Consider the following 22,118-nt stretch of genomic DNA (forward strand, 5'->3'; position numbering starts at 1 on the left):
TTACTAATAGCTTTTACACTGATTCTCCATGGTCTTCTCTGTTTCCACCTACAAAGCCTGGGGCCTGGCGTTGTGCTATATACAGCCCAGTGTAAAGGACAAGGTGGAGTTCGGACCACCTGGTAGGCTGACCTATGGCTTCCTGCAGCTCACCTCTGTGTGTGTGCGTGTGTGTGCCTGGCTGGCCTGTCTGAGTCTCCGCTCCTCAGGTACTTCTCCTTTATCAGGCCCTGGGGCTCTGCTGAGGACCTCCCAGAGGACAGACGTGCCACACAAGCCTCCAGAGACCTCAGGACAAGCCAGGGCAGGTGGATAGTTAACCTGCTGTTAACTAGTGGCTTCCTGTGGCCTCAAGTCGTCTCCAAGCTGTAGGCGCTAAAAACTTATATAAATAAAACCCTAGAGGAAAGATTTCAGGTATGAATAAATTAGAGCATATTTCTACCTCATTAATGATGGAGCTTGCTTTTATCTCTCAGTGAAACACTGATCTCAGTGCAAGATAGGTAAATAATATGAATCATCTTAAATGAATGCAGGTGATTTTATATGGCTAATAATAGTTCATCTTTCAAATTCAAATACTGGGCCATGTCACCATCACACAGTCTTCTACAATGATTACAAATATTTTCTTTTCAAATATTTGAAATATATTTTCATCAGCATCTTGTTCACGAACACTGACAGTTATTTCTACCCAAAAGCCTGAATGGGATTCCTCCTGACAGGCACACACATCCTGACTAAAAGGGGGATGGGAACATGAGTCTTAAGTCATCTAAGCAGCCAACCAGATTCCCTTGCTCACTGAATAGATGCAAGAACACGGAGCCGCGAGGGGAGGCGCAACGGCCGCGGAGCTGCCTGCAACTTGTCTATATTCAGTGGCTGTGAGGCGCTCGCTCCTCATTCACACCAGAGCACTCACGGCGGCACACGACCTGTGACCACTGCTGCAGGAGGATATCCCAGCACGGACAACTTTTCCGCACACACGGCCTGCTTTTCAAAGGATCCTGCTCTTTTGGATTATACAATTGTAGGGCAGAAAGACCGTGCGTAAAAGAAGGGCAACTGCGGCTGTTTTACTTGTTCAAATATCCTTTTATCGAAGGTGAAGGACAAGTGCAATGCGCTTCCAAGCTCTCTTGAGGGATTGCCCCACTTGTCCGAGGAGCTAAGAGCATTCAAGGGAAGCTCTATGTGAATTTTTGCCTCAGACTTCAAGCCACTTCATTTTGAGACTTAAGCAAGTGCACAGAGGAGCCGTGCAGCGCGAGCCTCTGGCGCTCTGACACACAGCTTTCTCTCCCTGAGGGGATGGTTGTGGATCCTCTGGAGCGAGGAGCAACTCTTCGGCTCCTACACATCAGCGCCGTTCTCTTGTTCGTGGTTACATCCAAATTAAAGGGAGATGAGAGCCGCAATTTGTTGTTTCCTTGTGTGGACCACGTACCTGCTGCTGGCCGGCGCTGAGGTAAAGTTAGGACCCTGGCATTGCCCTTTAGCTCTATTTGCTCAGGTTTATTGGCGTTGCAGTGATTGTGCATATCCAACTCTATTGCCTGTCACATTCGTAGTCGTAAATTAGATTTATTTTAGTCGTAAAATTAGTTTTAATGCCACTCCTATTTTAAGTTAGTGTATTTTAGTATCCATGTGGACAGCGTAAATCTATTTGTATTCATTTTTCAAGAATGAGCAGCATTTGAGATCCAGTTACCAGGGCCAGTGCTGCGCGCTCTTGGAGCACCAGCTTGTGTGTTGCGCACGCATCGCCAAGTTATTTTTGGCTTTTGTGCCAAAATTGTTTGTAGCTCCCAAGCACTGTGCAAACGTTTTGGTAAGCACTTTCATGGGAACCGCTACGGCGAATTATAAATAGAAAGTAATTCCTGCAGGGTCCCACGGTTCGGTGTTGCTGAGGTGGTCGCGAAAAGAGACTGCAACAAGTGCAGCGAGACATGCTCACACGAACGCGTCACAGCTCGCATCTATTTCTTTTTCTTTCACACTTGTGTTAGCAACATACACACGACAACATAGCCTATTTTAAAGGGATTTAGTGTGACTGTGGATTTAATGCTTCTGCTACAACTTAAAAACGGAGCCAAAGGCAACAAAAAATACGTCGCCTATAGTTTTGTGTGTTAGGCGATCATAAAGGGACATTTTTCATACAAAGTCAAACTTAGCGGTCCTCAGAGCACCCTCACCGTGTACTGAGAAGTAATTGGCGCATGGCTGCTGTGTTGTTAACTCACTGATCTTCAGTGTTTACGCACAAACACGCAGCCATTCGCTCGCCACTCACCTGACACATGTCTAACCACCTCGCTCTGTTTGATTTCCCGTCACCCCCGCTCCTTTTGAAGGAAGTGCAGTTTCCCCAGGAGCTGATCGACAGGCTGGCCAACAGCGAAATCCACAGCATCAGCGACCTCCAGCGGCTATTGGACATTGACTCCGTAGGTAAATTCTGCCTCTTGATACTTTTTTATTATACTTTACAAAACCACGTGCTTTTTAACGTAGACGAGAAAGTAAAAGACGAAACAATCGTCTTACAATATCATCATGGTACTTCGTAAAATCTAATGCAATCAAGGTATGATCATGTCACCCCAGTAATTGCTAAACAATCACTGTATGTAAATGTGCGTTTGTCTTAAACCTGTCTGTTCCGGCATATAAAATCACATTTTTAATGCATACTGTTTCAGCTGCTGCTGAGGTTTGTGTGGCTTCAGTGATCACAATGATAAAGTGCTATCTCTTGTAAACAGACAGTTATAGTATGCAAAGTTGCATTTTCTTGGAGTTCAGTTCTTGGTGGTACTATACTGTATGCCATGCTCAAGAGCCTGTTTGTGTCAGAGTGCATTAGATTAAGTTACAGGGGTGTGCTGGTGGAAGCTGTTTGCATTCATATGAGCTTTTATTTACACAGGCTGTGGCAGTATGTCACATGTTTTGAAGTTATATTCCAAACAGAATCGTTTAAATTTTCTGTGCATTAAGAAATTTCAGATACTTTCTATGTTAGGCCTATGCTCTATGCCTTTACACAGTTATAACTGGCTGCTTTTTGGTTATAATAGTTTATTGTCATTCTAAAATCAAATATTATGGTATTATTCACCCAACGTTGCTCTGGGCCTAGCATAGATCCCTCTTGCGCCTCCAGCAGGAGATGAGGTGTTTATAATTGAATTAACATGTCTCTCTTCAAACATGGGGAATGTTTTACAATGTAACAGTAGTAGGCTGATTATTATTATGAGGGCATAAATCTGTCTGAGGCCCAAGTCAGACTAGCCTGTTAAAAGGCTTTTGACGCCAGCGCAAAGGGTATTTTCAGAGCTTTTGTTGGGGATGGCCAGGACAGTAAAGCTACCAGTATAGAAAAGCAGAGCAGGTGAAAGAAAAAGCCCAATTATAAGGGATTGTGGTTACACTGCTAGCTTGTGCACTGTGTGTGTGTGGACTTGGCTAGCTGGGATGACAGATGAGATGACCCCGCTGAAGTACGCAGATGGTTGTCTGGCCCCTGGGGTGCTCCTCTTCTTGACTTTCGTCTTCTCTGTGGCTGTCTCCCACCTCAGGACCCCCCCGCCCGCCCGCCTGCTCTTATCTCTCTCAGTGAAGGACTTTGACAGAAAAGGGAACCTGACTCTTGGTATGGGCCTGAGAGGTGGAGGAGGGCGCTTGCTGATTCTGTGGTCCTGTTACATTTTACCCTACAAAAAATAAAAGTTGTTTTGCAACTTTGGATATTACATTAGCGTATATTGCCTAATGTCTGTATAATAATCTGACACGTCACCATATTGTTGAATCATGGGATAACTTTTCAGATCTTGTCCTCAAATAGCAATACATTTTCTCCTCAAACATTACTGATTTGCACATCCAGGGGTCTGAAAGAACCTGAACCTGGCATTGATCCCATTTTGCAATGGTAACACAGTGCTCTTAAGCAATTAATTTCAAGTTCTGTTACCAGCAATCTCTCTACAAATCTCTAGTCTAGACTAATCAAAAACAAGCGCCAATGAACTTCAGTGCTAGAGGTAATAAGTAACCTTTAAGATATGACTGGACCAAACCGAAAATGGAACAGACGTTTAGTCAATGTGTGCATTTGGATGACCACTTTGTTTTGGTTATTGGAAGAAGAAAAGTAGGTGTAAAGGGGTAGCAGAGGTCAGTCGGCTAACAGAAAGAGCTAGTCATCCACTCGTCATGAAGGCCTGATTCATGAACTGTCTCCCCTGCGTTTCTCTCCTGTCCCTGCCTGACGACACCCCAGACATGTTTCTGTGCTTTAGTCATCTGGACGTGACAGGAGAGGAAAACCCTGAATTCAAACGTTTTTCCTTTCCTTGAGTCTTACCTACATTTTCCCTACACCTCTCCTCCTAATCACCCTGATTGCTGTCTCTCCTTATTTTGTGTGCTCTAGGGAAGCAAAACAACAACATAAAGGTTCTTTTATGGTGCTGTGACAGAACAGGGGAGTCTATAAAGGCTGTCTTTATGTCCTTGTTCTTTTCTCCTGTCAGCTATATAACACAAGCTGTTGTTGGGTGGTCATTTGTAGACCAGTTGAGAAGATTAAGGTGAAGTTTAAGGGTTACTGGATATAGAGAAATGAGGCAGCTGCCACTGTACAGTCCAGTTGCACTGTAAGTTTGTAGGTGCATGTAAATGTCACATAGGAATTGGAGAAGTGTGTGAATTAATACTGTCTTTAGATATAGGATCTATCTGGCTGAAAGAGTGATAGCCTGGGTTTTTTCTACTCTCCTTCGAATGCAGTTAACACTTCCCCTGTGCTGCCTTTGCTTTCTGGTTCAGTGGCTGTCTCCGGGCTGCAGGCTACAAAGGATTTCCCCCTAACTTTCACTAAAGTAGCAAATCAAGAGCTCTGAGCCCTACTCGACCTGGAAAAAAATGCCATATAAAGTAAATAAACAACCTATCCTTTAGTGGAAGCATGTATAGGTAGAGGAAATCCCTTCAGATGACTTTGGTAAGGGCACAAAGGAGCAGTCGGAGTGGAATGTGTTTGCCTACGACCACTCTTTGTTGTGCGGTGTACATAAGGTTTTGCTCTGTTATGGAAGATAATGAGAGGAGTTTGCATAGCAGCGAGTGCACTGTTTATGTCAAGTGCACCAGGTTGTGTAGACGCATGGGCGGGTATGGCTGTACCGACAGACAAGGTAGATCCACCCACTTAGCAAATACTCCGACTCTGCTCTTAGGGAAAGGGCAGTATCCTCAGAGAACAAGTTTATCGTTTTATTGCTGCACTGGCACTCTTTTCATGTAATATTCTGGGCGTGGATCAAAACAAGCGTTATCAGATGACCATGACTGTGTTAAAGCTGAGCTGGCTGTATTTGAGTTAGGACTTAGAGAGACTTGCACTGTGCGTAACAAAACACCCTTTCTGAGCTATTGAACAATTTCCAAAAGGGTAAACATTTGGATCTAAAATGAGAGACGCACAACCGCTAATTAAGCATGGGAGATGATGATGGTCGAGCACCACCTGCTAAATAGTCACGCCAGTTATTTGTGTGTCTGTAAGGGCTAGCTGTTTTTCTAAACGCCTGACTCACCTGGAGGTGCACCCAAATAAGTGAGACACACAAAGCTTACAATTATGCAGTGAGTGCTCTGAACTGTTTACCTCAGCCTGTGACATCATCAGCAGTTTCTTTTACATGGGGCGCTAAAAGGCCACCGTTGGGTCCTTGGGGAATCAAAGCATGTGTTACAACATGGGAGGAAGTGTGTGTCTCATTAGCGTAACCAACAGTACTTTGAGAAGCTGCATAAAACATCAATAGGGGGATCATATGCTGTCTGGTGAGGCCTGGCAACCCGCCCACAGAGTCATTTGAACACAGTCTCAGATTTATAGGTCAAATTAAATATAGTCTGTCTGCGTTTATTGCATTTGTGACATTATTAACATGGCTGCCTTCTGTTTTGGTGAGGTACGGGAAACGATGTCATCGAGGAGCCCAAGCGTCACAAGCAACATTTCATCCATCATAAAAACTTTTCCCATCACCATGGTTACTACAACGACCTGAAGAGCTCCCAGCTTCACAGTCGACGCAAAAGGAGCATCGGTGAGTATTAAAAAACTGCAGCGTAATCATTATAACTGTATATTTCAACACAGTGACATAATGGGCTTAAAATAGCTACTCTTCTTAAACATCCCCCCATGAGATGAAACTGATCATTTTACGCTAATTTCAAGCTAGGCTAATAGTTTGTGGCTTGTGTTTAGCTTTTATGCGGATAAAAGCGACTGTAATGAAGACACCCATTCAGTTTTTATAGCTCCCCAAACAGCCCCGAGACCTGTTGCATGAGGTTGATGAGGACGTCTGACATAAAGCTTTTTAATTGGCCCAAAGGCTTTTAGATCTTAGACACGCGTCAGGGGAGAACTATATCCTTGAGCGTGGAAATTCCAGGCATTCAAGAGTTCAAGTTGCAGCGTGTCATGGCCTCAGCAGCAAATTTCTTCATAAAACTCAGCGCTGTGTGATATCTGATTGTAGCATGTTAGCAGACATCGCTCATAGTGAGCGCAGGATTACTCTGTGTTTTTGTAATGATAAAAACAATCTGAACATATATTATTTTCATAGGATAACATAAATTAACATACGGATCTGAGACACTTGAGAGTCTTTAGTCTGATACAAATGTCCGCCCCCTTCGCTTTGCACTATATCCACAGGGGTCAAAGGGCGTCATTAGATTTCCCACAGGCCGACATAGTGAAGGTTCTCTGGTCTAGTCACGCTGCATTAACCTCGCTGAAAGCTCCGAACAAAGGACAAGTCTTTCGCTAGCTGACTAAGTTGATCCCTGAGCTCCTTAGCTGATATGGAATCAACGTTTTTCTAGAGCCTCTTTGCAGCCCGGGGAGATAGGGTGTGATTTGAGGTAAGAACAAAATCTCCACATCAAATAAGTCATCAAAACTTAATCAGTACAGGAATGCATAAGGGGGTGGAAAAAGCTACACCACAATATATTATAAACTGTTTTTTTTGTTTGTTTTATTATAGTTGAGGAGGCAGTTCCGGCGGTGTGTAAAACCCGGACAGTTATCTATGAAATCCCCAGGAGCCAGGTGGACCCCACAGCGGCCAACTTCCTGATCTGGCCCCCCTGCGTGGAGGTGAAGAGGTGCACGGGCTGCTGCAACACCAGTAACATGCGCTGCCATCCCTCACGCAAACACCACCGCACAGTAAAGGTAAGAAATATGACACTACATCGAGATACAAGTGCAAAATATCTATATAGGCTTGAATAAGAGTTTGAGAAAGTGATTCTTTTATCCATGGGTTTCAAAATGATGGAAAATTTGACTGTAGCCATCACTATTAACAATCTGAACCAAAATATGATATCTTTTTTATTCATACTTATCCTGTATCCTTATTATATCCTATATTATATCCCTTGTGTGAGTGGGCTCACCTCTTCAGAGATCTCACCTGTAAATTGGCCTGTTTGCATCTCCTGCTTGTTTCTATGGATAGTGAAATGTTTAATGCCATACCCTGAAGTATTAGAGGTAAAGCAATAACATCTCCATGGAGACTTAAGTAACTGGCGGGCCCTTCATATGCAACAAAGCAACAATATGGGTTTTAGAATGAGACTTTATATTAGCAATTTCTATAATAAAATTGTTGTTTGTTAGCAGCTGTTTATCACAATCCTTATGCTTTATTTGGAATGTCTGGAAATCAGTTACGTCATGAAGTTGTAATGTTTTTGACCGACTATATAATGGGATGGTTGGTGGAGGACCAAGTATGCAGACCTCACACACACACGGCTATAGCTCTAGTCTAGATTGATTACTCACTCACAGCGTTAGTGGCGTCCAGTACTGTCAGTCTGAGCAGGTAAGTAAATCACAAGTCAATGCTGGGTCAGTGCGTCTGCCTCCCGTCCCTCCCCGCGTCTCATTTTCTTCACACCTGTCTGAAACACAGCAGCAAGTCAGCAGTAAAAGGCTGGCTACAGTTAAGCATTTATTATGAGTTTTATTGGTTCTTCAGAACTCAAAAGAGGTGATCAAAATGATTTGAAAAGGTGTGCATATGCTTGTTCTGTCAGTTTTATTTTTTTGATTTCTTACTTTTACATTATGCCCACTTGAGGGACACAAGCTACTTATGTCCAGAGAGAATGTTGCAGAGAATGCGACATTCAATTTATATCCATCTCTGTAGAAACACTGGACAAAGTTACAGGTCAGATATGTGGAGCGGCAAGCCCCATCACTGTAATAATGCCTGTTTCAAGGCTTGAATTGTTTACCAAAGCAATAACCTTTCCGTTGGAGGTGGCGGACACTCCACCAGAAAAAGTACATAGTGCACCTTTAACAAAGTATTACATTTTAAGGGTGTATAATTCTCAAAATACTACATCAAACTTGATGTTACTGAAGTACATACATAGTTTCTACTCATACAAAATAGTGACACATGACTGTTATCTATATTTTTGAAGTAATCTTTGAGATCGTGTTTTGATACAGTAGTAGTTTATACATGGTCAGCACTTGGTTAAGGTCAGCCTGGTCACTATGGGAACCAAAACACAACCTCACGACACCCAATAGGAACATTATTTCTGTCCACTGGGCTGCAACTCAGCCCCTCCTTGGAATGAACCCAAATAGTGGCCACCGCACCTCCGCTGCTGCCCCCCTCCTGCCTCTCCTTCCATTACAGCCAATCAGCACCCTCTCTCTTCATCACTCTATCCCACGTTGGGCTGCAGGCCAGAGCTCAAGCTGTGCCAGGAGGAGAAAGAGGAGCACAGGGGAGGAAGAGATTGTTGGCACCCTCATCTGGGACATCTGCTGAGGGGTCCGGCCTATGAGAGGGGGTAGTCCAGCCAGGCCACTAAGTAGGGCCTGAGAGAAAGTGTCTCTTGTATCTCGAGTAGGTCTGATTGTCACTTGGTACTTAATGCCCGGGGCAGTTCTTCTTCAGTGTTTGCTTAGCTCAGTGACTATTTTCAGAAGAAGATGGACGCCAAAAATTGATGTGCTGGTAACTCCAAAACATGTCCCTCTGCTCTGCATCACAGCGAACAGTATTTTAGCTGTATTTACACAAGTGCCTGCCAGTGTGTGTGTCTGTGCTTGGAACAGGGCAACTAAGTCATAAACAAGGCAGCCTGCTTCCCTTCATAACACTTAATGGCAGTACAGGTGACTGCTGTTTGTCCAGCATTGAATTTTGTTTCCTGTTCTTGCTGTTGTTACATAAACAAGGACACTCCATATTAATTGTTCTTCTTAACAAGCAGTTGTTTAATGTGAATGTTTGACTTCATGCTTAATTTAAAGGCACTTTAACATTTCTAATGGAGGGTCCATTGCATGCTTTCCACCTTGGAGATCTCTTTGCTCAGAATATTCCACAGTACATCATAAAATGTATCTTATCTCCATGGAGGCAAGCAAGTGATGCCAAGTTCAGGCCAAGTTACAGGTCTGTGGCATTTTTGGACCTCTGCACTTTAACCATAATAAATGTGGAATATTCAAGCCAAAGTGAAAACATTTTCATGGAAACAAGAATTTGGCAGACCCCCCTCCAGAAAAGGAATATAGTGCACCTTTAATCTTTTATACTGGCACAAGAAAGTCCTTATGATCTCAGTGCTAGTCCCAAGCCTGTGTAAAGGGATAAAGTTTCATTTGGAAGAGCATCAGATGCAAACCCACTTGTTTTCATTTGGCCTCACATAGTACACAATCTCAACATGCCACACGCAATGCCCAAGTTATTCTGACTTGAACAAACAACAGCAATAAAGCTCTTATCGACAGTATCACACGCTCTATATAAAAAGAGCACTTTGGATTACACAGTGTCCACTATTCCGTAATGACACTGCCGGACAGCACAGACACATACTAGGCACACTGATATAAAATGGACTAAGTGCTTACAAACTCTACCCACTGCCATCAATAAGACCTCTGTCATCTGTACAGGCAGCGGCGCAGTTGGAGACAGTAAACCCAGATTCAGCTATTTCTGGAATGCCATCGTTCCATGTGACTCATCAGTGTCCCCCTTTTTATGATGCTTGGAGGGCAAAAAGCTCAGACTTGACATGGACCTTAAGGCGTCCCGGGATGGGCTGGATTGTGTTTTGTGGGTGTTGTTGTGTCTTGTCCGTGTGGTTGCACCCGCGGGCCAAGGGGCCAGAATCTGTTGAATAAGGGTCATCTGTTAGCTAGGGCTGTGCTTGGGTCAGACATTGTGAGAGTGAAACATTGTGCGATGCCAAGTGTTCCTCAGAGGAGCCAGACTGAATAGAGCTCCAGTTTGCACTTCTGTTTATTAAAAGGCTAAAAATGTCGCCGCCTTGCCCCGAGACAGTCTTGTTTTGCTTGTGCTGGCCAAGGGATGGGAAAAGAACGCTTTGGTTGTGTGTCTTTCCAGCTCGTGCCACTGTGCATTTGTCCACACATACAGACAGCATCATTCACTTTTTTCACCTTTTCTCCAGTGTATTGCTGCAGACTGAAAATGAGGCAAGTTGGTGCAGGTTGTGTTACTGTAGTAGCCTGCCCTGCTGTTCAGTGGCAGGGCAATAAAATGGCAACTTAAAGTAGGACTGGCCCTAGGGAGTAGCAGAGCAGATCTCAAAAGCCAATCTCTTTTGTTTCTCTCACTTATGTTATTTCTTTTTATTTAAGCCATTTTGTTTGCAAGCAGATTAACTGAGATATTTTTTGAGGAGTTATGCAAGTAGGGTAGAAAGCAAGCCACATTAAATTGCCTGATAAAAATATGCTGTCAGAAAAGTTGAAAACAGATTAGACCAGATGATTGAATTCTGGGACTCTCTCATCACAGCATTCCTTTGGCTCCTCCCCCCACCCGTCCCGATTGCCCCTTACACCCCCCTCCCTCTCACACACACACACACACACACACACACACACACACACGCACACACACACACACCACCTCCGCTTGCACTCTGTGTGACTCCAAATCCACTCCCCAGATCACAGCATCTCAGCTCTCCCCTCTCCATCAAAATACTTCCTTGACATTTCTTCTCATTACGGTATTAAAAAATGTGGCTTTTTATCGCACACGTCTGGCAGAACATTTTGAGCACTTCCAGGGTTATGCTAGCGTAAACGGGGTATGTAACTACTCCCCCAAGACCCCCCAAAATTCATATCCTTTTTGCATTTACCTGAAGTATTATTGTTTTTCATTTATGCATGTTGAAACTGAAGCTGAAATGTTTGCTCTTCCAATGGGGCTGAGTAAACATGCCGTGACACAGGCAAAGAATGGAGCTGTCATTTATCCTTATACTCATTAAGCCATTAAAGCTTCCGCCATTCAGTGAATTGCAAACAGATACCAGATATTTAACATTAGATTGGTATAAGATAATCCCTGTCAAAACACTTCATTATTAGGGATTTACTTGTTCGCTTACTTGCTGCGTACATCATGCTAAGTTGCCACACTACTTTTTAAACTTGCACACTAACCTATTTATAATGCTACTACTATTAGTGTTTGTAGTGTAAGTGAAATCTACAACTTGTTTTGGTCAGTGGACAAGTAGTAAACAGTGGATTCAATCTTGTTCAGTATTTTTTTAGTACAGGGAGATGCAGAAAAACAGTTTAGTTTTAAAGCCCCTAACTATGCTGTGTAAATATTTGAGAAAATCTCCTTAAATATACTGATTCAAATTAAGATATTATAAGATTTTGTGATGATTTGTAGTATGCCAATTGTTCTGCAGTTTTTCCCCAACATTTTTCAGCTAGAGAACCATGTAAGTACCCACTTCAGTGAACTGTCCCAATTGAATCAGTGCACATAAATTTCAATTCGCTTCATTACCTTTTGCTCAGTAGCTCAGTTATTTGATAGAGGCTTATTTTGAAGGCGCATTTGAGGCAACTATAAATGGACATAGTTTATCCACAACAGGTCAGTGGTAATTGCTGGACACTGATAAATGAAGTGCTGATGCTTTCTGGATCAAAGCAGGAGAGTGAGTGAGACCAGACGGACACAGCCATGTTTTTTTATTGGAGTTTTCTCATCCCCAAAAGCAGTAGCTGACAGCCCATAGCCCCCATTTCATATCTCCCCCCTCCAGTCCCTCCAAGACTGTGGTTTTGGTGGGTTTGTGACTTAAGGGGTGTTTCATAAATACGAAGACGGTGTGACGATGATACAGTGAATGTAATTTATGGTCTATGGATTACATGGGGTAAAGGGGGGGCGGGGTTTTGGAGTAGGGGGGTACATGGGAAAGTGGGGGCCTTGCTTGTTTGAAGTCGCTCTTATTGCAGCTGTGAATTATTTTCTCTTTGATTCTCTTCTCTTCTAACTGTTGGATGAAGAAGGGATTCACATGGCAGGGGTTGGCTGGGCGGGTCACAGAGGACCATGGGAGCGGCTCTATGAAAAAAATACAAAAAATAGCAGTTTGAGCTACTGCAACACCCACTGGAATGTATCAGTGCAGCGCCAGATCAGAAAAGTTTGGACACTGTTTAGAATTTAAAGGTGCATTGTAACTTTTCTGGTGGGGGGTCCGTCACCTGCTTGTCTCTATGGATATGTCATTGCTCTGCCTGGAATATTCCACAGTATGACATTAAACAGCTCTGTTTATCCAATTTCAAGTGGTTTTATAGCTCAAAAATACCTAGAAAAACAGGCATTCTGACAGTGAGAGCGGTCGCCTCTCCCCAGATCTGGCCTATAACTTGGTCTGGTTTGGTCTCCATCAAGATAGAAAGGTCTAATACCATACTGTGAAACATTCCAGACAAAGCAAAAACATTAGCCTGATTCATCAGCTGGTTTCACTTTGTGGAAACCGTCTGACCTCGCAGTGTTAGAATTTGTTCGCTCGACGGTAGGCGGGCACTTTTTAAAATTTAACCAATGGTGCTATTTGGTCATGACGTATGTAATGTGCCGCTAACGGGGAGAACTGGCCTATAAAGCTTTTCCCAAATCCCGTGGGAAGAAGGGCAATAACGTCTTTTCCCTTGATAAAATTCACCAAACATTCTCTTTGTTCAGGCTTTAAATCCTCAATCTCGGGAATCGTTGCCAACACAGAATATATGACTCTTCGCTGATTGGCTGGTGCCCGGACTCGCACTTCCGGGGTTTTTGCAAACCGTCTAATGTACTCCTATTCCTGACCTAGTCGCTGGAGAGAAATTAAATTGAGTAGAGGCACTAGGTGGCGCCAGCCTGACTATAATAACATCTCAATGAAGAAAACCTGACCCTCCACCAGAAAAGTTACACAATGCATCATTAAATACAAAATGTAATAAACAGCACATTTTATCAAATCAAATACATTTTCATTACAGTTTAGCTTGTGCTTTATGGTGTTCACATGAAATATAATAATATAAATACTATTACTACATACTGAAACTAAGCTAGTTACTCAAACAAGCATTGATACTGGGAAAAAAATCTCAATCACTGATCTATTTCCTTTCTGCTATAAAAGATCTTCTGTTCTTCTTCTGTTTCTTTTTTTCTTTTTGTAGTATCAAAGTCAAATTTTAGTCATGTGTGACTTATCATGTGTGACAACACTATTTCAATGCACATCACATCTCAGTTGGGACATCATAAAAATTAAGATAAAATTAAGATCCTCAGCAACTGTCTCTGTATTCACATCTGAACAACTAAGAAAATACATTTTTGGACATTGGAGGTTACATAGTATGGAAGATCATTTGTTTCACCACATTTTGAATTTTAAATGCTGTTGATTTTCTCACTTTGTAAAAACTTCAAACATCTTTTTTCAGAGTTAAAAAGTTCAGCAGGATTTAAAATTCAAACTCTGATGGAACAAATGATCTTCCATAAAATAGCCCATTATTATCGATTCCTTGTCCACTCTCTTCTGATTTCATTGCTGAGCTTGGTTACCTGGAGTCTTATTGTCTGTTTTGTGAAATCGCTTTTACAAGATCCTCATTTTTCTGCTACACTTGCATCTCCCACTCTTTAATTTCACATCAGTGTCAGCCTCTGCAATTTACTCTCAATAACTCCAAGTCTGTCATTACGGAAAGCTTTCTTTTCAATTCAGTTGTTAAGGGATCTTTATGAATAAACACAGGTGCCATTTTTATGCTTATAGGAAGATAAAACAGATTGTTAACCCAATTACATGTAAATCAACCTTCTTTCAATTCTCCTTTCTTCTAAAACACAAACTTGCTGTGTATTTGCTTTCACTTCCCTCATTCCTCTTTCCTTGGACATCGCGTGTTCCCGTTCCATCATGCTCTCATCATCTGAGCAAAAGGGAATTCCCAATTAATCTGACCCAAGCTTAAAAAAGGGAAGTTAGCACCTCCTGACCCGGACCCCTACTTGGCCCCTCCACTCCGGGACTCAAGCACCGTCTTTTATATTTGTGATTTATACAAAGACTTCGCATGGAGTCTCTTTCATATGTATGCGATAAGTTGATGACTACACATCCATAATGACTCTTTCAAAATGTCGTTTAAAACAGGAATGGAGAAAATTGTTTATGTAAAAATGTGGGATAGGAAGTACAGGATTGTTTTATGAGTAAACTGAATGTGAAACCAAAGCAGACAGTGTGTGTTTTTTAATGCTATTGAATTTAACGGAGGGAATGCTGGGCCTCTCGTCAAGGAGCCCCACCACATTGATCTTGCTGTCACTGTTTTGTTTGTCAGATCATTAAAGAGCCACAAAGACTCATTTGACTCATAATAGCTTGCAGGGTTAGCATAGCATCCGGTTTCAGAATGTAACAGTAAGATGGATGGCTTCTCAATCTACTCAAACAACTACAATGGAAGTGAATGCCAAGCAATTATGATAATAGTCAAGACCCTTTCATATTTTCATGCACCCATCCATAACTTTGGACAAACAACAAGATTATATTTGTGTGAATTTTGATTGGTCACTTACCAAACTATTTGTTTCGGTATTTAAAGTGGAATAGTATTTTTTCCACATCACATTTTATTAAATTCATGATGATGTCAAGATATACTCAATATACATAAAAATAAATAAATAAATAAATAAAATATCCAATGTAACGTAACTTTTGGAGCTTTAAAACATGTTATAGGATAATATGGTTACCTCATCAAAACCACTGTAGTGAAACTGCCAAAATTATGTTGTTATTTACACCAATTACAGGGAACTTAATTTGCTTGAGTGCTCTTGATAAGAAACAATAAACTACACATTTGTCTTTTGTCCATCTTTATCTGTCTTGTCATCATTAGTGTAACAAATCTCCCCAATAGGTAACCATGCGTGTTAATGTTAATAAGTAGTCGATGCGCTGTCCTCCTAATCCTAAATAGTCCCCTGTGTTTGCACCATCACACACATGCACACACGTACACACACACACACACACTATTTAATGAGGCTCTCCACCTTCCTGCCCTGGGACCCTTTCCCCCTCTCTCACTCCGAGTGTCCTGGAGCGATAAGAGCCAGCAGACACTATTGTCATCTGTTTGCTCACGCATACCTCCTCTTGCTTACTTACACCCTACATTTGTCCATCTTTCCTTTCCTCTCTGCCCTGTGTCCTCTTCGGAAGTGTTTTGAAGCGCAGGTCAATGTCTCTGTTTTTGACACGAGGCAGATCCCACTTTGTTTTATCAGACTGAGATTGGTATGTTCGTTCTTCGGGCATGACTAATTTGCTCTCCAAGTGTTGGCAGTGCTCCACGTCAGGATAGAGCAAAGAAATGCCGCCCATAAACTCTGGCCTTTTGGTTCTTTGCATGTCGACAAAAAAAGTGTTGTTCATAACATCAGACAGCTCTGGGAGATTCTGGGCCAATATCCTTTCTCGTGATGTTAGGAGAAGCCGGCGATATTGTTTCTGGAAGGCCTCGGGGGTTTGCTAAGCAGGGTAGAGGATGTTAGATACCCCTTGACACCAAGATCAGAGAACGAAATGTATAGAACACCTGCATTATGTAACAAAATCATCTTAACCTCCAAGCAACCTTTTCTGTTCAGCTTTCAGGCTAGCTTTAATCAACATAATGCAGGGGAATCACACCTGCTAGTTTATACATGCTACTGGAAGTTGGGTTTATTGTGTTAAATTGAAAGGGTTTGGTGGGGTACAGTAGGTAGAAAATCCTGATTCTTTTGAGCGTTGCCTTATTTTTAAGGGAATGGGAGTTTGAGAAAAAAAACTTTGCATTATGTGATTGTGCAAAGATATAAAATGGAAAAAGCAAAAAGCACATTTTATACAGTACAATTGTTTTAGTCTATGAAAAGGTAATTCATTGAATAAAGTAACTGTCAACTTACACTAAAATGCATGCCTTTTCTATTATTTATTTGTACTGCAGATTTCAATGATACACAACTGATTGTGAGGTATGATTTACAATATATATTATTATATGTTCCAGCCACACAAGCACCAAATCACATTTCTCTGAAGCCATTCAACAAGGTGTAACCAGTTAGCCAGACTGGCGCCACCTAGTGCCTCTGCTCAATTTTATTTCTCTCCAGCGACGAGGTCAGGAATCGAAATACACTAGATGGGTCACAAAAACCCTGGAAGTGCGAGTTCGGAGTTGCCAATAAGCGAAGAGCCATACATTCTGTGTTGGCAACGATTCCCCAGATTGAGGAACAAAGAGAATGTTTGGTGAATTTTATTAAGAGGAAATATGTTATTGCCCTTCTTCCTACAGGATTTGGGAAAAGCTTAATATACCAGTTAGACCCATTAGCAGGCATTACATACATCATGACAAAATTGGAGTGATGGGTTAAATTAAATAAAGTACCCGCCTACCGTTGAGTGAACGACTCCTAATGCTGTGAGGTCAGACAGTTTCTATGAAGTGAAACCGGCTGATGAATCAGGCTTGTAACCAGTCACAGTGTCTTGCCCTTTGGAGAAGTGTGTGGTATATGTATGCAGCTAACATCTCCTGTGTTCCCCAGGTGGCCAAAGTGGAGTACGTGAGGAGAAGACCCAAACTGAAAGAGGTCTTTGTCCGGTTAGAAGACCACCTGGAGTGTGTGTGCACGTCACAGCATCACGTCATGGAGCACTCAGAAGCAGAAACAGGTGAATGTCATTTCATTAACACTGGATGAACACAATTGTGGAAGTATAAAGTAAAAATTTATAAATAAAAAATATGTATAATTATACATTTCGGTGGTTCAACTGATAGAGTGCACCTCATATAGCCAGAGTAGTTAGCAATCTATCTCGTTATCTGACTAGCCAGCTCATCTCATCAAAAACATGTAGAAACAGCTCAAATTTACTCTTAAAGTTGCACTATATAACTTTTCTTTTTGAAGATCTGCCATCTGCCTCCATGGAGATAATGTTTTGCTTAGAATGTTCCACAGTATGGAATTAAACTTCAGTTGAAAAATACTAAGTAGATATTTAATGCAAGACTGTGGAACATTCCAGGTGACGCCATAACATCTTTCTGGAAACAATCAGGTGCCTTACCATTCAGCGGAAAAAACAAATACTTATATCTTTGGAAATCTTAGGAAAAAAAGTCCTTTGATTAAACTTTTGCTACAGTTCTAGTACCATTTGTCACCTCTTTCATGCTACGAGCCACAGCGCCCCTTTATTACCTGAGACATCTCCCCTCCTGTCTGGCCTTTTGCACCTGTTGACCTCTACCTGTAACTGCCTCAATGCTTGTGTTTTTGCCGCTCTGTCTTTCTTCTTGTGTACGTGTGTGTGCTTGTGTGTGTGTGAGGTGCAAATGTGTCCGAGAGTGCATTTCACTTATGGCTGGGTGTCCAAAGGCTGCTTGGCATGACAGCCGGCTATTTGATCTCCAGCCCTTCTCTCTCACACTGAGCTGATAAGACCTTAGCTGCCAGCAGATAAGGCTTAAGTATTTATTATGTGTGCTATCTCTGCGCTTTTGTTCCATTTCTGCTCCATAAACCCTGGCTCTTGACTTGTAACTACATTCTTACTCCCCCTTTTCCCTTGTTTCCAGGCGCTCTTAGGGTTAAGAGTAAAAAGAGGAAAAATAAAAAGCTAAAGGCCAGCAAGGACTTATTCGCAACGTAATAAAAGTTGTTGCCCAAAGTCCACTGGAGTGCTGTAAGGGGAACAGGTATGGCTACTAAACACGGCGGCGACCTTTCACCTTTGGCACTTGTTAATTTGAACCAATCAGGGCACAGGATAATAAGACCAATCACCAATCACAGCCAAATCGGTGTGAGAGGAGGCACTGCTGCATGAGGCCTGTTTGATCACTGCTTAACTCAGTGGGCACGATTATTTGGGGGTTTTGTGCCAATTTTGTCACCGATAAAACTGCATGCACGGAAATCCCCACTGCATCTACACCAATATTGAAAATGGTTTTGAATCTTTGTTTGTAAAAAAAAAAAAAAAAACACTTTATAATAAATATACATAATAACCTTAATCAAGCACAAAAAAATACTTAATTCATAATGAACAAATACTTTCATAAGAATGATTCAGCCTTGTAACTTGTAATGATAACATGAACTGTCATGTGCCATTTCAAACTCATCGGATGCTTGAAGTTTACACTTTGTTGCAGTAATGGAAACTGAGTTGTCTGTTTTTAAAACTGAACTCTTGATATGTATTTTAATAAATAATAAAGCTTTTATAACCTGACACTAACTCCTAACCCTTTGATTAAGCAGTTACTAAGCCTGAATCGATCTTAAACTATTTGTTCATTATGAGTTAAGTTCATGCTTTATAAAGGCTATTAAGTGTATTTATTACAAAGTCGTACTCTAATGCATGATTGAAATTGTGGCACATTATGCAATTTTTCCTTTGATATTTTTATTGCCAATTTATTTAATTATTTTTATTTTTTTCTCAACAGAGGACGTGAGGTGAGACCAATCAGAAAGAGGAGCTTCGGCATCGGTGCGCTCCTAAGAAGAGGATGGGAGAGCGTGTGTCTTCTCCCGTACCACCGTGCCACCTCTGCTTCAAATCCTGTAAAGCCAAGAGACAATGAAATACAAATCCAGAAGATGCCAAAGGTGCTTTTTTAAATAACAAAAACTATGATGAGGACTTCCTTGTGCTATGGGCAACTGTTACAGTCAGCTGCACCGACGGAAGCAAGAGAGAGAGGAGCTGTGAGCTGAACACAATGAGAGCCAGTCTGGTCATTTTAACAGACTTCTTTTGAACAAGACAGTGGATCAAGAGGAAAATGTGGGAATGTGTTGCTTGGATTGGGACACAGTGGTGGACAACCTCCAACTGGGCAACATAAAAGTGCTGTTTTAAAGACTTGAACAGAACAAAAGAATATAACAAGAGAACTGTGGGAGAGATGTTTTGTTTTAAAGACTCTCTGTGGAGCACTAAACATTTCCTGAAAACAGCAGCAGCTTTTGATAGTCTCTTGTGCTCTGTTCAGCTAAATCTAAAATAAAACAGAAGATGCACCGCTTCTTATAAACTATTTATATGTGTGGACATGTGTATTTTGTCTCTTTCAGTACAAGCGAAAAAGTGAGATGTAAGATTTTTGGAGACGTGCATGAACTTCAGTGTGCTCTACTTCTCTGCAGTGTCACAATCTGAAAAGTGTCATTTTTTATCCTGTTTCTTATTGTATTACACTAATGAGCGATGAACTGATGTCCGGAGTTGTAAATGGTTTGGATGTGTGACACAAGTAGGAGATGTGAGTGTCAGGAAGATGCTTTATTTTTGTTATAAAATATATTATGCTTACTAATATCTGTAAACAATTGTTCTCTTTTGTCATAGTTCAGTTCAGTGCATTGGCCTTTGTCTTTAAACAACATTAGGAGACAGGTGCAATAATTTCATGATCACATTTAAAGCATTGACAAATTATGCAAATCTAAAAATAAGTCAGTGCACATTGGTTTTCTGGTGGAGGGTTCACCACCTGCTTTTCTCAAGTAAATATTAATGCTTTGCCTGAGAGGTTCCACAGTATGATATTGACCTATATATGTTAATTTTTTAAAATTTTTGTTTGTCTGTTTTTATTGTCAATAGTGCTTGCTTTGGTGGAGTCACTAGATTATCTCCATGCAAATTGTTAGGTTTTATGTCAGTATATGGAACATTTCAGGCAAACCAACAACATCCCCGTGGAGAAGAGAAGGTTTCGGACCCTCTACCTAAAACATACATACACATCGTACTAGGGATGGGACGAGACACAATTTCTGCAAGACGAGACGAGATACAAGATTGGGTGCACAAGAACGAGACAAGATGAGATTTTAACATAATTCCTAATTTACAAAATTCTCTTTTCAGTTTACAATTTTGGCCTCACATTTTTTTATTTATTTGTTTTCATAGTTTTGTTTCATTCTAGCAGTGCTTTTTGGAACTGTAAGAGATGTAACTCATCAACACGTAACCCTTTTTGTCCAATCCAAATGTAAACACATGGAAAAAAATCTCACAAGATAATTTTTTCTTGTGTGCATAACCTTGTGGCAAATTTGTCTCGCGAGATCTTGTGGCACGAGAACTTGTACCATCCCTGCATAGTACCCCTTGTGGTTTACTGAAGCAACTATTCACAGCATGCACGTCTGAAGGGGAAGACGTGCCCATTCATTCCATATCACAAAGATTGGCGCACACCCTGATTTGCCGCCACACATGTGGTGCCCGCGGAGAGCAAAGTTCACCTCCACTGAACTCAAAGAGTGAATGAGTGAGGCTGGAATGAATGGGTGTCTTGTTTAGTCAGTCTTAGCTCATGCTCTGACAGAACACCGATCACTCCGCCCTTTGAAGGAACTCACACCTATGCAGCCCCATACAAGCAGATATAGTACATACAACTGTGTGTGTGTGTTTAGGTGCAACTTGAACTAATGCCCCAATGAAACAAACAATCACTTCCTGTAGTTCCGGATGAATGTCTAACCGGGCCCTTTCCGAAAACAGGTTAAGAGTGAGTCAAGCGAAAGTCAAATGAGGAACTTGCTTTTTCAACTACTGTCCATAAGCATCTGTGACTACTATGGTGCTAATATACAATTTTTATTCTATTATCACAACAAAACATTGGCTGTCTATGTGCAGTAGTTAATAATCTGTATGTTTTAAGCTGGATGCCCTTCCTGATGCCACTCTTTTAGACCATACTTGATATAGGCTTAGGACTTGAACCTGGTGCTAGGACCGTAACACATTTCACTCATGTTTTAGTTTTCTCAGTGAAAGAGGGACCACACTTGCAGCTGTCTGATAAATGCAACAGTGACCTAACTACTTTTCTTTTTGATCCGATTTGACAGCAACAGTTATAATTTATATATTTATGTTTTTGACAATAAATTCATTTCTGCTGCTTTAAAAACAAGTCTAAAGTCTGGTTGTTGTAAATATTGACCCACAAAAATGAGAGGAATTAGAAACACCACATATTTCAAAGCATGAATCATCAAGATGACAACCAATAGACACATTTCCTCTGTATAGTTTTAGTTTATTTTAATATCCAAATGATAAAATAGTAGCCTACTACCTTATAGTTCAGTGGATTCATTATAAAAGTTGTAGGTTGTTATCAGTTTGAAAAATCCAAGCCATTTATTTCAGTTGCAAATATGAAAGGGGCAGAGTTGGAAAGCATTTACTAAAGGTCCTATTGCACAAAGTTACATATGAAAGCTTTAAACTATGTTAGAATGTTGTTACCTTCTCAAAAATATACCTGGAGTTGTTGTTGTTGTTTTTTTAAGTAATTATTTATTATTAGTCTGTTTACATCTCCAAAGTTTAAAAAAGCTCTGTTCCACTTTGTGATGTCATTAAGTGGTTCGGTAAAGATTGGCAATTCCAGTGCTGAAATCATCTTAATGATTTTAGTAATGGGTTGTGGAGATTATTAAAAACACAGTGTATTACCACACGACATCACAAGGTGCAGTTGTGATGTCATTCTCAAACAG

At 41.3% G+C, this 22,118-nt stretch overlaps 1 protein-coding gene across 2 annotated transcripts; it reads left to right on the top strand.

The window, feature by feature from the left end:
* The first annotated feature begins 932 nt into the window (after positions 1–932).
* Positions 933–21,452, top strand: pdgfab (platelet-derived growth factor alpha polypeptide b). 2 transcript variants are annotated; one of them, XM_020934597.2, is made up of 6 exons: positions 933–1,480; positions 2,379–2,475; positions 6,015–6,152; positions 7,110–7,300; positions 17,112–17,238; positions 19,034–21,452. In XM_020934597.2, exons 1-6 carry the CDS (start codon positions 1,418–1,420, stop codon positions 19,045–19,047), a joined length of 630 nt encoding a protein of 209 aa, XP_020790256.1. In that variant the 5' UTR covers positions 933–1,417; the 3' UTR covers positions 19,048–21,452. The 2 variants fall into 2 exon arrangements, with proteins under 2 accessions (XP_020790256.1, XP_055008714.1); XM_055152739.1 differs by lacking the exon at positions 19,034–21,452 and adding an exon at positions 18,152–18,592.
* The last annotated feature ends 666 nt before the right edge of the window (positions 21,453–22,118 follow it).

Source organism: Boleophthalmus pectinirostris, unplaced genomic scaffold (genome assembly GCF_026225935.1).
Source record: "Boleophthalmus pectinirostris isolate CB_2022bp ecotype Guang Dong unplaced genomic scaffold, ASM2622593v1 HiC_scaffold_17, whole genome shotgun sequence".
Classification (NCBI taxonomy): Eukaryota; Metazoa; Chordata; class Actinopteri; order Gobiiformes; family Gobiidae; genus Boleophthalmus; species Boleophthalmus pectinirostris.